General features: G+C 47.0%; 1 protein-coding gene across 4 annotated transcripts in view; it reads right to left on the bottom strand.

Annotated features, from left to right (window-relative positions):
* The window catches only part of FBH1 (F-box DNA helicase 1), a 79,191-nt gene that overhangs the window by 27,537 nt on the left and 35,657 nt on the right, over positions 1-15,997 (bottom strand). For 3 of the 4 annotated variants that reach the window (XM_029615502.1, XM_029615503.1, XM_029615505.1), the window contains exons 11-15: positions 13,848-13,935; positions 13,676-13,762; positions 11,353-11,489; positions 6,557-6,656; positions 6,309-6,430 (exon numbers count right to left, since the gene is read on the bottom strand). In XM_029615502.1, the coding sequence (XP_029471362.1) occupies positions 6,309-6,430; positions 6,557-6,656; positions 11,353-11,489; positions 13,676-13,762; positions 13,848-13,935 (534 nt within the window). The remainder of the gene's footprint in view (positions 1-6,308; positions 6,431-6,556; positions 6,657-11,352; positions 11,490-13,675; positions 13,763-13,847; positions 13,936-15,997) is intronic. The other variant, XM_029615504.1, reaches the window with a different exon arrangement.

Below are 15,997 nucleotides of genomic sequence, written 5' to 3' on the forward strand. Positions count from 1 at the left end.
AGGATCCTGCGGATGAGTCTCCTCCGCATCTGCCTGGTCTGAGGATGAAGTGTCCCCTGGGCACACCACACTTGAAGAGGCCGCTTGGATTTCGTTGACTCTGTCCCCCGTGAGGACTTGGAGCGCTTATGAGAGAAAATCAAGAGACTTTGCTGCCATGCTTCTTAGCAACCTTCCAGGCCTTAAAGGCCTTGTGGAACCTTAAAATACATTCGGAGGAACTGCCTGAAGACCATCTGGGTAACTCCTCCGATGAATGCTCACGATCTGCCTGCAAGTTGCCCCCCCCCCTCCCCCGGAGGGCGCAGGCTGTGGGGAAAGCGGTGGAAAATTTCCTTTCCTTAAAGCTGTCTGCTCCTGCTCCCTGAATGTCTGTAATAGGGCTTCCATTCCTGCGCTAAGCAGGAACGGGTCAGAGGACTGCCGGCGACTGACAAGCCTCTCACTGTGACCTCTAGAAACGCCATCGCTGGATGAATCGGCCGCCGCCCTCCCCCCCTGGGGAGGCAGTTGGAACACAAACCGGCTCTAGAGTGCTGCGAGCGCACGCTGCTGCAGGCCACACCACGTAGGATGACGAAACGGCCAAAAATAACCCGGGAGCTCCGAAACAGGAACGGCTGAGCAGGCTGAAGGCTGAAGAGATAATCGCGAGGAGGAACAAAGAGGATGCTGAGCCAGGAGAATAAGTAAAAGTAAAAATTTACCTCAGGCAATTTTGTCAGCTTTGTTGGTCCTTTTTTTTTTTTTTTTTTTAAATTAGAATCTTTGTCTCCCCCCTGAGGGTGAGTGATCCGGGCCCCCCGGTATTACCCTCAGATGCCAGCCAGGGCAGGTTACCGGGTCCTCAACCGTCTGCTCCTCCGCCTCTGCTACCATGGAAGATGATCCCACCAGGACCTGACAACCCCCTGGGAGGCTTAAAAAGATCAATCCAACTTTTTTTTTTTTTTTAATCCAATATCTTACACAGAAATAAGTATTGTACCAAAAAAACAGAACTACACTGCCTAACCAATCTTAATTAAGTCAGGCTCAAGGGATTGCACGCACCCCCACCATATGCTGGAGACAGAGAAATACTAACAGACTCTAGGTGGCACCTCAGGGGTATAGGACGGAGTCCGTTAAAACTTCTGTCTCCATCTGCTGGAGGGGAGGAAAAACCCAGGAGTCTGGACTGATCCGGGTACGTACAGGGAAAGGTCCCTTCCCCAGTTGAGAATTCCTGAGGTGATTTCTGAGATCCCTCAGAGGTGTGCCTTGGTCTGGTAGCCAATTCCCGGCGTAGACTTTGCTGATGAAGCAGCTGAACGGAAGCGGGTACAAGAAACAAAAGTGCGACGGTGACGGCCAAAGCCCTCTCCCCCAGCAGTCAGAGACCGTTTCTGTACTCAGCCAGTAAGCACAGAGCCCAGATAAGTTAAAAAAAAAAAAAAAAAAAAGATTTACTTTCAGAGAAGAGGGGTTTCTGTAAGACTGCCTCCCTCCAGTCTCCTTGCTCGGTGAGCCGTACCAACATCGTTCCTGATACCGTGGGGGCAGAGGGAAGTGGGCTTACAAGCCCCCCGGTGCGCTAGGCCCTGCTTTAAGCTTGGTCGGCACACCTTGTGGTAGGCCGCGGTGGTGCCATCTTGCACGTGTGTCTGTGCATCTCGTATTGCCCGCCATAGGATGTTTGTACACGCACTGCGCGTCTGCTCTGCACATGCGCACAACGTCGTGCGCATACTTACGCGCACAATAAAGCAAGCACAGGATTCAGGAAAAGCCAGGCCCGCGTGTTGTGTCCTCGCCTCGCCTAGGTGCTCAAAATTTGTGCGCATAAATTTTTAAGCGCGAGCCGATCGAATGCACAGTTACTGCCGACAATGGCACTGGCAGCCAAGAAACAAAAGCGCCTTGCTCTCTGCGCTGCTCGTCATATTAGGGCTTCTCAGCCCGACTTGGAGTGCAATTTGTGACAGCACTGTGAGGCAGCCCAAGGGGGATCTGGCCTCCCCGAACTTTGCTGAGCCCAGCTCCTCCCATTCAGATGATGGATTAGCAGCCTTAACAGGAAGTACTCAGGATCTGAGTTATCCCTTGGCTGGGCCCACCCCCAGTTCCCCCCTGGGCTAGGCATGGTCCCGGCGGCCTTTTCTTGGGTAGACTTTTTCCAAGGACTACAGGCCTTTGGGCAGGCGCAGTCTACTTGCCCCTGTCCGGACAGAACCCCAGCTGGCCCCCAATGACGAAACCAAGGAAGAATCCCCTTCTGATTTCCTTGTGCAAAGCCCTCTTGCTACTTCCCAGTACTGGAAGCCATCCAGGAGTTCCCTGACCTGGAACGGGATTGCCCCAGAAGCAAGTTTTAAAGCGGGCCGGGTGTTAGAAGCTCTGTACCCCCTGGATCCTGCTGGACGCAGCAGTGAGAGAACGTTTGTGTTCGGTGCTGTCTCTAACCCAGTGGAAGGAGGAGCTGCCTTAAAGGATGCGCATGATAGATAGTTGTAGTCTATCCTTAAACAAGCCTTTGATGCGGTAGCAATGACCTTACAGATTGCTTCTTGTTGTGCTCTGGTACCGCGTTCGTGCCTACTTCTCTCTCAGGAGATGGATGACTGGGGGTGAGCCCCAGAGTGGCTATGGAACTCGCCGCCATCTTTTTAGCAGACACTGGCTCGGTTTCAGTCCGTACTTCAGCCAGAGGAGGGGCCTCAGTGGTAGCGGCCAGAAGACAGCTATGGCTGCGGCAGCCAACGCAACCTCCAAGGCCAACCTTACAAAGAAGCCCTTTAAAGGATCACTTCTATTTGGAAACGAATTGGAAAAACTGGCCAGTAAATGGGGCGAATCTCCAGTGCCCCGGCTAGCGGAAGATAAGAGGAAGCAGTTGCAGCGACCCTCGCCAATGAGGGGCTGGTCCAGGGGCTCTCAATGTTTCTGCCCCTACAGAAACTCGACATTTCAGAGGTTTCTGCCCTTTGGAAGAACTCAGTCCTTTCATAGTCGACAGTCTGGTTGAGGATCGTCCTGAACCTCCCCAATTAAATTTTACCGACCCATCTTTGGAATGAGGAGATGGGGGGGGGTCGACTGTCTCTCTTTTACCAAAGGTGGGTCAAGATCACTTCGGACAAGTGTGTACTGGAAGACATACATAGAAACATAGAAACATTTATTTATTTATTTATTTTTAATTTTTATAGAATGAAGTTCTTGTAGGAACTACAAATCAATCCGGTTTACATAGAAATGACGGCAGAAGAAGACCAAACGGCCCATCCAGTCTGCCCAGCAAGCTTCACACATTTTTTTCTCTCATACTTATCTGTTTCTCTTAGCTCTTGGTTCTATTTCCCCTTCCACCCCCACCATTAATGCAGAGAGCAGTGATGGAGCTGCATCCAAGTGAAATATCTAGCTTGATTAGTTAGGGGTAGTAGGGGTAGTAACCGCCGCAATAAGCAAGCTACACCCATGCTTATTTGTTTTACCCAGACTATGTTATACAGCCCTTATTGGTTGTTTTACTTCTCCCCTGCCGTTGAAGCAGGGAGCTATGCTGGATATGCTTGAAGTATCAGTTTATTCTTCTCCCATGCTGTAGAAGCAGAGAGCCATGCTGGATATGCATCGAAAGTGAAGTATCAGGCACATTTGGTTTGGGGTAGTAACCGCCGTAACAAGCCAGCTACTCCCCGCTTTGTGAGTGCAAACCCTTTTTTCTTCTCCCCTGCCGTTGAAGCAGAGAACTATGCTGTATATGCATAGAAATTGAAGTATCAGGCTTATTTGGTTTGGGGTAGTAACCGCCGTAACAAGCCAGCTACTCCCCTCTTTGTGAGTGCAAATCCTTTATTCCACATTTCCTCTTGCTGTTGAAGCTAGAACGATGTTGGAGTCACAGTAAGCATGTGTACGTTTATTGAATAAGGGTATTGTCTCCAGGCAGTAGCCATCATTCTGGCGAGTCATCCACTCTTCATTGGCGGCCTCTTGACTTTATGGATCCACAGTGTTTATCCCACGCCCCTTTGAAGTCCTTCACAGTTCTGGTCTTCACCACATCCTCCGGAAGGGCATTCCAGGCATCCACCACCCTCTCCGTGAAGAAATACTTCCTGACATTGGTTCTGAATCTTCCTCCCTGAAGCTTCAAATCGTGACCCCTGGTTCTGCTGATTTTTTTCCTATGGAAAAGGTTTGTCGTTGTCTTTGGATCATTAAAACCTTTCAAGTATCTGAAAGTCTGTATCATATCGCCTCTGCTCCTCCTTTCCTCCAGGGTGTACATATTTAGATTCTTCAATCTCTCCTCGTACGTCATCCGATGAAGATCCTCCACCTTCCTGGTCGCCCTTCTCTGTACCGCTTCCATCTTGTCTTTGTCTTTTTGTAGATACGGTCTCCAGAACTGAACACAGTACTCCAGGTGAGGCCTCACCAAGGACCTGTACAAGGGAATAATCACTTCCCTTTTCTTACTCGATATTCCTCTCTCTATGCAGCCCAGCATTCTTCTGGCTTTTGCTATAGCCTTGTCGCATTGTTTCGCAGACTTCATATCATTAGACACTATCACTCCAAGGTCCCTCTCCTGCTCCGTGCACATCAGCCTTTCCCCCCCCCATCGAATACAGTTCATTCGGGTTTCCACTCCCCATATGCATGACTTTGCACTTCTTGGCATTGAATCTCAGCTGCCATATCTTCGACCACTCTTCCAGTTTCCTTAGATCCCGTCTCATTCTCTCCACTCCTTCCGGCGTGTCCACTCTGTTGCAGATCTTAGTGTCATCCGCGAAAAGACAAACCTTGCCTTCTATCCCGTCCGCAATGTCGCTCACAAAGATATTGAACAGGACCGGTCCCAACACCGATCCTTGCGGTACACCACTTAAAACCGCTCTCTCTTCAGAGAAGGTTCCATTTACCATCACACATTGTCTTCTGTCCGTCAACCAATTTGCAATCCAGGTCACCACCTCGGCACTCACTCCCAAGCTTCTTGTTTTATTCACCAGTCTCCTGTGCGGAACCGTGTCAAAAGCTTTGCTGAAATCCAAGTATAAGATATCGAGCGCTCTTCCTCGATCCAATTCCTTGGTTACCCAGTCAAAAAAGTCAATCAGATTTGTCTGACAGGATCTTCCCCTGGTGAATCCATGTTGCCTCTGGTCCATCAATTCTCCCGACTGTAGATAGTTCACTATTCTCTCTTTCAGCAGTGACTCCATTACTTTTCCCACCACCGAGAAGGATATGCGCTGGAATTTCGCAGCACTCCTCAGGACGTATTCATGACGTCTCCTTGCCACTCCCAGCACAAAAAGCAGGCAGTGGAGATTTCTCTTTTAAGGCTCCTCAGGATGAAGGCTGTAATCCCAGTACCTATGCCCCAGGAAAATATGGGGCGTTATACCATCTATTTCATTGTACCCAAAAAGGAAGGTTCCTTTCGCCCCATCCTGGACCTCAAGAGTGCAAGCGTCACCTACGAGTGAGTCAATTCCGCATGGAAACCTTACGCTCCGTGATAATGGCCGTACAACTGGTAGAGTTCCTACCCCCCTCCCTAACAGGATGCTCCTGAAAGAAATCCATCTTCCTTGTTTTGTTTTTTTTAACTCCAAACTGTAGATTTTAAACCTCTACCATCTGCTGAAGACTGAGACATACTAAGGGACTGCAGACGGCACGCTAAGTTACATAGCAGTGCCAGTAAAGCTTTTCTTCTCTGTTTCCATCTGCTGGTAGGGAGGCAAAACCCAAGAGTCAGACTGATCTGGCGTATGAACAGGAGCATAGAACAAACCGAGCGCACAAAGTTTTCAGGCACGACAAAAATGTTTGATGGGACGACGAGCTGGGTCAAGTCCAGGGCCAGGAGTGCTAGAAAAGGAAAGCAGTTGTTTCTGAAAAGCATTTCTAAGGAGGAAGGAAGGAGGTTTAAGAGCTGCTTAAAATCTGCAAAATGGAAACAAAGGTGTCCCACCAGCTGGGAGCAGGCAGAGAAAGTAAAAGCCCAGCACCGTCCCAAAAAACTGAAGTGCAGTTTTTTTTTTTAAGATACAGAGACATCCGGCTTTACTTAAAATTGTCCCTCATGTCGCTGGCTCAACAGTTAGAAGCGAAAACGTCCATGACCTGTTATGCACAAGCCGGACAGGAAAGGGCCACCCACCTGTTCTACTCTGAAACCAAGCCCAGTTATGCCCCCCCCCCCCCTCCGTTACCAGAGCGTCAAGGGAGGCGAGAGCAACGGAGCTCATGGACTTACTGTCCGGTCAAAAGAACGGGAAACTGGCTGCTTACTGCCGTACCCCAATTAAATGTATGCGTGCCGGCCGGTCCCCTTCCGTAACTTTCACCGCTTCGTCAAACACACAGGCGTTCGTCCTGGACAGGAGGGCGACCTGCCCCGAGACGACATCCCGGATACCGCCTGGGGGGGGGGAGAAATACAACGGACAGCATAAAAAGAAAAAATTGTAATTTTTTTCCTAACTAAAAAGCTTGGAGGAAAAACCACCCCCCCCCCCCCCCCCTAATATATATTTTGAAATTTTACCTTCTTTATTTACACCGACCAAAGTTTTGTCCTTCACGTTCTTGCAGATGTCCAGTATAGTGGCTCCTACGTACGCTATCTCAGCACCAAACCTGAAACTCTGTAGATGAAAGAAATGGAAAAAAACTGAACACACTTTTACTATCATTCTTCTCATATTTATAGAATGCCCAAAAAATTACTCATAGGTACCGGAAATCCCAATGTAGGCGAGTACGCGAGGCAATACGTAAAAAAAAAGAAAGCGATAAGCAGCTTCCCCACAAGGTGTGATATTTTATCTTGCAGGGAAGCCTTTCCAAAATCCCGGCAGTACATGCAACGTGGGTACAGAGCGCCCACACTCTCCATATCTGCACTGAAGCAGGCGCAAAGTGTGCGCCAGAAACCGCACAATCAAAACGCCACGGGGTAATGTGCGCTACCTGTATGGAGGAGGAATGGGGGGCTTTAGTCAGGCTGTGTCAGTTTATCTGTGTAAAAAAACTTCTCATTATTGCCCCCGAAGTGACTTGCCCCGGGTCACAGTGAGCGTCCTAAGCCAAAGCAGGATTATGAACCCAGGCCTCCTGATTTCCCCCGTCCTTCTTCTGCCTGCTAATCCCCCACACCTTCCCTAAACAAAAAATACATATTTTCTCTTTTTTTCCCCATGGGAGTTTTGGGTGGTTAATTTTTACTTGGGAAAACAGAGAAACGTGCAACATCTCAGTTCAGGGAAGACACCAACGCTCCTGACTTTTCCACACACACAAGTTATGTCCTCGTAGAGAGTGAACGTTGGAAAAATGTCACAGTTTGCCAAAACCAAAGTCCAGGAGAAACGCAGCAGGCAAGACAGACAGAGAGAAGCTGAAGAAAACCTTGTTCTTCCTGCTGAAAAAGGAACTTCTGACAAGACTACTTTATTGAAAATATGAGTGGATGTGAGGAAGCTGCTTACTTTATCCTTGCGAAATATGGGGAGGGAGAGAACTGGCAGTAGTTATTTTACTGTAAATTTCTGCTTTAAAAGACAGGAAAATTGGTTCTTAGCTGCTAATTTTCATTCCTGGAATACCACAGATCAGTCCAGAAAAGTGGGCTCTGTATCCCTACCAGCAGATGGCGACAGAGAATAAAAACGTTTCAGGCACTGCTACGTAACCAAGAGGGCCACCGGCAGTCCCTCAGTATTAATCTGTACCCAGGCTAATATCCTTGGTCTCAAACTCAACGTCACTCCCCATCTAGGGCGTGCAGAGAAAACAAGTTGAAGCCCTCACCTCAAAAGAGTAATGAAAAACAAAAAAACCCCTGTCAACCATAAATGACTTACGTATCTACAAATCTCTTAAATTCTGCATTATTAGCAACCAGAAGCAAGGAGGTCTTTTGAAAAAGGGGCGGGCTTCTGGGCTTATCTGTAGCAGTCCAGGAACGAAAATCAGCAGGTAAGAACTAAATTTCCTTTCCTATTCATACCCCAGATCAGACCAGACAAGTAGGATGTACCCAAGCTCCCCCCCACCTACACTAGGCGGGAATCTGAAAGACCCACATTTATTTATTTATTTATTTTATTTAACGGTTTTATATACTGACATTCATCAATGATATCACATCGGTTCACAGCGGAACAAGAAACTAGTGCCTGTGGCGGCGCTTTACATCGAACAAGTTTAACATAATACAATTAGAACATATTGAAACAAAATAATTAGAGAGTAAGGAAAGGTAGGGGAGATAAAGCATTAATCTAAAATTAAAATAACATGAATACAAGAGGGTAAAGAGAGAAAAAAGGAGGAAAAGTGACAGAAGAATGAAATTAGATTAATAAATTAGTGTAGGCAAAGATTGCAGGTATATACAAAATGTACAATTATAGGGAATAACATGAAATATCAAATGTGAAGGGAAGGGGTGAGGAGAGGGGGGGAGAAGAAGGGGTAGGGAGGGGGTAGGGTAATACAGAAGGGAGTGAGAGGAGGAATGATGTGTGCTTAGGGAGAAACCAGTTCGAGGGGGACTCGAACATACTTTCGTCAAAAATAGCCTCCTCTAGACCCCGAACATCCAATCGATAATGTTTGGTGAAAGTATGCAATGAAGATCACGTCGCTGCCTGACAAGCCTCCTGCGATAATACCAACTGACACACTGCCCAAGAGACCGTCTGCACCCTGGTATAATGAGCATGCAATCTCTCCAGAACAGTTCAACCCTTACAAAAGATAGGCCAAAAAATATTGTTTCCTTTAACCATCGTGCAATCGTGGCCTTGAAAGCCTTTCTTCCCTTTTTTGCTCTACTGAACAATACCAACAGATGATCTGAATGTCAAAAAATGTCAGTGATAAAGTTTAAAAAAAAAAAAAGTCAGTGAACTTAAGTTAATGCAAAAGAATCCAACGAATATCCAACAAATGCAGCTCCTTAGCATGCGGAGTATCAGATGTCAAAAGTGTGGAAAAGCAGGCAGCTCCACCGTCTAAGATGAAAAGTGGAAACCACCTTCGGTAAAAAGGCACCATACTTAATGATGCCCTGTCATTCGAAATTCGCAAAAAAGGATTCCTACACGACAAGGCTTGAAGCTCCCAAATTTGCCTGGCCAAACTGCCACCAATAAAACGGCTTTCAAGATGAGATCCTTTGATGACACTTCTTAACAGCTCAAAGGGAGATCCACACAGAACTCCAAGCACTTAAAATTCCACGATGGGCACATTCTCCCGACCGGTGGGCGCAAATGTTTTGCTCCCTTCAGAAAACAGATGATATCCGGATGGGAGGTCAATGGTCTTCCCATGCAGCTTACCTTAAAGACATCCTAAAGCTGCCACTTGCGCTTGGAGAGAATTATATGCCAATCCCTTTTTCAAAAAGGCCAAGATCTGACAAATGTTCACTCGCAAGGATCTAAACCTTCCTCCATACACCACGATTCATAAACTTTCCACACTCAAATGTAAGCAAGAGAAGTGGCTGGCCTCCTAGCCTGAAGTAAAGTAGCAACGACTGGCTCTGAATACCCTTTCAAATGCAAACGCCACCTCTAAAAAGTCAAGCCGTGAGAAAAAAAAACCTGATCCGCCCAATGAACTCCTGACTCAGCAATCCTCAAAGATGAGCCAACCGGATGGGACCATCTATCGCAAGATGAACCAGATCCACAAAAAAACCAGATGTGGTGGCCACACTGGTGCCACGAGAATTATACTTCCTGGGAGACATTCTATGTGATACAACACGTCCTACGAGAGGTCACAGGGGAAACATGTATAGCAGAAGCCTAGTCAGCCAAGGTTGAACCACCGTGTCCATTGCTTCGGAAACAACCTCTCTCTTGTGGCTGAAGAGCCTCTCCACTTTGGCACTGCCCTGCGATGCCATAAGATCCAGTAAGGCTTTTCTCAGCCTGCCAGACAGCCTCGAACAACTTATGTTACAGTCTATATGCACCACCCTCCAGCCTGTTCCAGGCCACACTGTTTAAATTCTCTTCTCAAACCCAGCAGAACTCAATGTACTCAATCACTTCAGATCTCGGATGGCTGCAAGCTACTCACTTCCCCTTGTTACAGGAGGAAATGGGAGACTTTCAACCCTGTTTTTCAGGATCCAACCGGGCACAGGGTTTTCAGTTCTGGTCCCTTCACAGTTCCTTTCCAGTATTTTTTTTTAACTCAAATACAAATTCCAGATGCTTCACACAGGCTTCCTGAGACACTGTTGGAGTCAGGGCTGGTGCAAGGGTATCAGCAGGTGCCCTGGCGTTCCTTCTGCCTTGTGCTATCCCCAGCCCCCACACTCCTTCCTTATTCGTGCTGCCGACTGTGCACTTCTCAGGAGTGCGAGCTCGTTGGGAGCTGCTCGCGGTGCCACAAATCTCTGTTGCTCTCTGCCGCGAGCGGGATAGGCTTCGCTCGTGGCACCACATGGCTGCTTTTCGGCGCCCCAGGTCACCGCCTAAGTAATGGATGCGCCGGCCCTGCTTGGAGTACCCTCCGCCAAACTCTCTTTTCCCCTTGAAACCGCTGGAGGGGGGGGGGGGGTTCCAGCTGGTGACTCTGGGGGAACCCTCGCCCTTGTTCTGAGCAGGGTTATAGTTCCTTTTCAAAACACAGCCCCTAGGGGCTGAACTAGTCTGTCTGTCAAGAGATTATTAACCACCTCCTGACCTACAGATCACCTTTTACTAGCTGGAAACTTCCCTGCTCTTTTGCACTGTCTAGGACTTCCCAAGGGGGGAAATCACATCAAATACAATACACTCTCTGCACATTACTCTCTGCAATTGTTTCTGTGGCACAGGTTTCAGACAGTGCTGCGTATACATGCAGCGCTATAAAAATGTTGAGCAGTAGCTTCCCATGCCATACTACTTTGGCAAATAAATGGAGGGCTTCAGTTTCTGGTGCCGCCAACACTAGATTTATTTATTTGATTTGTATTCCACTTTTTGGCACTTCGGTGCAGGTTACATTTAGGTAATGGAGGCATTTCCCTATCCCTGATTGTCTCACAACCTAAGTTTGCACCTGAGGCAACGGAGGGTAAAGTGACTTGCCCAAGGTCACAAGGGGCAGCAGTGGGATTTGAACCTTGGTCTCCCTGATTCACAGCCTGCCGCTCTTAACCACTAGGCTGCTCCTCCACTCAAATCCCAAACACATTTTGGTGCGCAATGCTTAGTACCTTCTGGCACTTTACATGTTGCTGCTCTGTACAAGACTCCGCGGCGCACGCAGCCCCTGCGCATTCACCTGCAGCGCCGCGCAGAGAGACGCAAAGGAGCCGCCGTGCTTTACCTGAGTCAGATAAAAGAGCCGCGTGTGCTGCACCTGGTGAAGGGCACTGACCGCGCCTCGGAAGCTGTAAATCTGCTGATGAGGATCTCCAACAAAAATCTTCCCGCATGCCTGGGAGAGGACGATGTCGATGACGGCTACGGGAAAGGAAAAACCCACCACGGTCATTAGGCATGCTCGATGGCCAGACCGGAGAACAGGATTAGCTCAGAATGACAGACAGACATGATAATAAACGAGAAAAAAATAACGTGCGATGTTAGCCCAGACAGCAGTACCAGCAGAGCAAGGCCGCAGCAACTTATTTTGGCTCTATTTGCACCACTTTAATTTTTCAACATCCTACGTGTGCACTGACAAAAGCGCATAGCACAGCTGGGCAAAGCCCGCAAAGGGGCTCTACAAGCTTTTATGCACAATGGCATCTCTCCCCCATTACCTTTTCATGATATGGCTCCATATGGTTTTTCTGTGCTGGATCCTACCTGATGGAAAACCAGTGTTGCCTACCTGTAACAGGTGTACTCAGAGGACAGCAGGATGTCCGGCCTCACACATGGACGACATCGGATGGAGCTCCTACATGCAATATACCATGCATCCACACAGGGTCCCCTCGGTCTTATATCATAATTCGGAAGAATAATAAAACAATGAAAAAGTCCAAGTTGGAAACCCAACTGCATGGGGTGGCGGGCAGGTTTCTTGAGGACTGATATAAGACCACCCTGTCATTAAAAGAACTTTAGTGTAAGGTGGATAAGTCACTAAGGCCTGGAGCTCGCTGACCCTGCGTACTGAAGTGAGCGCCACCAAACACATGATCTTCCAGGTCAGGTACTTCAGGTCACAGAAGCACAGTGGCTCAAAGGGAAATGTCATCAGCTGAGCTAACACCATGTTAAGGTCCGAAGACACGGTGGGAGGCCTTAGGAAATACTTCAACTGAAGCTGGCCCCGGATGAAATGTACAACTACAGCCTGGACAGAGATGCAGATACTATCTACATCACAATGGTATGTGCCAATTGCACTTAAATGAATTCCAACGGAGTTGGTCTTCAAAGCAGCTTCCGATAGGTGTAGAAGGTAGTCAAGCAGTTTTTGTGGGGAGCAGGAGAAAGGAACTAGAGTCTTCTGCTCACACCACACAGAAAACCACCTCCACTTCAATCCATAGGACTTTCAAGTGGAAGGCTTTCTAGAAGCCACCAGAACCCGAGCCACATCCTCCAAGAGACTGAGTGGTTGCAATATCAACTTCTCAATATCCAGGCTGTGAGTGACGGGGCCTGGAGGTTGGGAAGCAGCAATCTGCCTCGATCCTGTGTGATAAGATCTGGGGAAGTCCCCAGTCTTTTCAGGGGTCATCCTGGTGCACTTGCTACAATCCTGGATATCTTGTGATGTTCCAAGGCAGAAGACACATCTATCATGGGGATCTGGGATAGACACGACACTCGTACACCTGTGGCATCGCTTAAAACCAGAAGTGGACATGTCACAAAACAAAAGGGACGCAAGATCAAAATCAACGGCGATGGTTGTCGAGGGTTGGTGGGCATCAAGCACACCGCTGCCCCAAGGGATCGACAACGAAAATAAAATTACCCAAAAACTCAAAGAAACTCATCTAGGACGCTAATGGCAAAAAGGGGGGGACCCTGCATCGACTGCATGAGGAATCACTGAAAAACCACTTTAAATATTGTGCTAATCCTTGTTAAAAAAAACCAAAACAAAACCCCAAAAAAGATTGAGGCTCACCCGAGGCTCCGCGGAAAAGAAGAGACTCAGGGGACCCCGTGTGGACGCAGGGGGTACTGCATGCGTGAGCAAGCTCAAGGAGGCTCAAAGTTCTAAAAACTGATCCGTTTTCCGTGCCAGGCTCCATCCGATGACGTCCCCCTCCATCTTGCTTGTCCTCTGAGAAAAGCTGCTCCTCACTGTTACTTATTCCTGTTCACATTCCATCTTAGGTCACTTAGGGCCTGATTTACCGGAGACTTTTATCCCATTCTGCATCTTATAGGAAAGAAAGCTTGCTACATCAGGCCCTCAGTCCAACATTTTCCTAAAGCAAGACCAAAATGTTTCATGAAAGAACCCTGCCTGCCACCCCCCGCCCCTCCATCAAAAGCCAAATCCGATCAATCGAGCTGTTCTAAGTTTCCCAAAAATTTAAGACAAAATTATTAGCACATAGCCTCAATTTTAGACTTAAAATATTTGTGCATGCATTTTTACATGACCTTAATATTTATTTTAAGAAAGATTCCAAAAAATAGGTCTATCTAACATCAGTAGTTTGTGTACTGGTCACCTGGGGTACAATCTTGAGCTTCATCCACAAAAATTACATCATACGACGAAAGACACGGCTTCGTCAGCTGCCAGAGCTTCAAATACCCTTTAAGAGGAACCAGATATCATTTCGTTACAAACAAAAAAACAAAAACAAGATTTCCATAAAGCAAAAGAAGAGACTACTGCACCGTCGTGTGTCATTCTGTAGGCCTCCTGTCTCGTTTCATTTGGAAGCTGCATTTTCTCCCAGATTTTCTTTGCTTCCTGAACGGCTTTCTGGAACGCAAGGCGAGAAAGGGTGGCCAGCGTTACAACTCACACATCTCCTCCTAGGCCCAAGCACAGGGCATCACTGGGCTCCATCTCCCACTGGGGGAGTCACCTAGTGAGAGCTCACGGTATACATTAAAGAAAGCACCAGAGAGTGGGAGAACGTCAAAGCTGTTTTTGCCGAATGTTTATGACTTACGTAGACAGTTCACAGCATTCTGCCTATTTCTGCATACCGTACCAGTTATCTTTGCTTTTGCTGTACTTTTTGTGGCAAATTCTCCTGTCTACTCCTATTACCCATTCTAGTCCTCTATCATATCCCCCCTCAGCCATCTCTTCTCCAAGCTGAAGAGTCCTAACCTCTTTAGCCTTTCCTCATTGGGAGCCATTCCATCTCCTTTATCATTTTGGTTGCCATTCTCTGTACCTTTTGAACCTAACATCGTGTAACTACAGCAAGGGTTTTTTTTCCCCTATATGCATCACCTTGCACTTGGCCAAATTAAATTTCATCTGTGATTTGGATGCCCAATTTTCCAGTCTCACAAGGTCCTCTTGCAATTCATCACAATCCACTTGTGATTCAACTACTTTGAATAATTTTGTATCATCTGCAAATTTGATCACCTCCCTCGTCGTACCCTTTCCCAGATTATTTATATATATATCAAAAAGCACTGGTCCAAGTACAGATCCCTGAGGTACTCCACTGTTTATCTATTTCCACTGAGAAAACTGACCATTTAATCCCACTCTCTGTTTTCCATCTTTTAACCAGCTTGTAATCCACAAAGGGACATCACCTCCTATCCCATGATTTTTTAGTTTACTTAGAAGCTTCTCAGGAGGGACTTTGTCAAACACCTTCTGAAAATCCAAATGTACTACATCTACCGGTTCACCTTTATCGACATGTTTATTAACCCCTTCAAAAAAAACTGTAGCAGATTTGTGAGGCAAGACTTCCCTTGGGTAAATCCAGTCTGGCTGTGTCCTATTAAACATTGTTTATGTATATGTTCTGTGATTTTGATCTTTATTGTTTCCATGATTTTTCCTTGCACTAAAGTCAGGCTCATTGGTCTATATTTTTCAGGATCACCCCTGGAGCCCTTTTTAAATATAGAAGTTACATTGGCCACCCTCCAGTTCTCAGGTACAATGGACGATTTTAATGAAAGGTTACAAATTACTAGTATTAGGCCTGAAATTTTGTTTTTTTTAATTCTTTCAGAACTCTGGTGTATATATCATCCTCTTCAGGTGATTTGCTACTCTTCAGTTTGTCAATCTGGCCTACATCTTCCAGGTTCACTGTGATTTGGATCAGTTCATCTGAATCGTCACCCTTGAAAACTTTCAGGAATGGGTATCTCCCCAACATCCTCATCCAAAAACACCGAAGCAAAGAATTTGTTTAGTCTTTCCATGATGGTCTTATCTTCCTCCCTAAGTGCTCCTTTAATCCCTCAATCATTTAATGGTCCAACCAACTCCCTCACAGGTTTCCTGCTTCGGATATATATTTTTTTTTTATTAAAGTTTTTAATGGAGAAATTACTTACCTGATAATTTAATTTTCCTTAGTGTAGACAGATGGACTCAGGACTAGTGGATTATGTGCTCTTCTGCTAGGAGATGGGAGACTGAGTCAGATTTCAAAGCTGATGTCACTCTAGATATACCCCTGCAGTAACCTCAGCTCTTTAGTATTCTCTTCGAAAAGCCATTTTGGATATATCTTTGCTCAATTAACTTGATTAAACTTGATTGAACTGGTTCAACTGATTCAAAACTGGAGACCGCCAGTGCACTCAACCAATTAACGCAGACACCGGACAAACTGTGGGTGTCTTGAACTAAGGGTGGACCGTCTAGAATTCGAAGGACAAAATTCAAGCTCCACGAAGCGTATCGGTGGCTTCACATGCTTTACTCCCTGTAAGGACCGGACTATGTCAGGGTGCGATGAAAGAGTAGTTCCATCCCGATGATGGAGGGCACCAAGGGCTGCCACCTGTACTCTGAGGGAATTGTAGGCTAATCCCATCTCCAGACCTCGCTG

The sequence above is a fragment of the Rhinatrema bivittatum genome, chromosome 9 (genome assembly GCF_901001135.1).
Source record: "Rhinatrema bivittatum chromosome 9, aRhiBiv1.1, whole genome shotgun sequence".
Taxonomy (NCBI): domain Eukaryota; kingdom Metazoa; phylum Chordata; class Amphibia; order Gymnophiona; family Rhinatrematidae; genus Rhinatrema; species Rhinatrema bivittatum.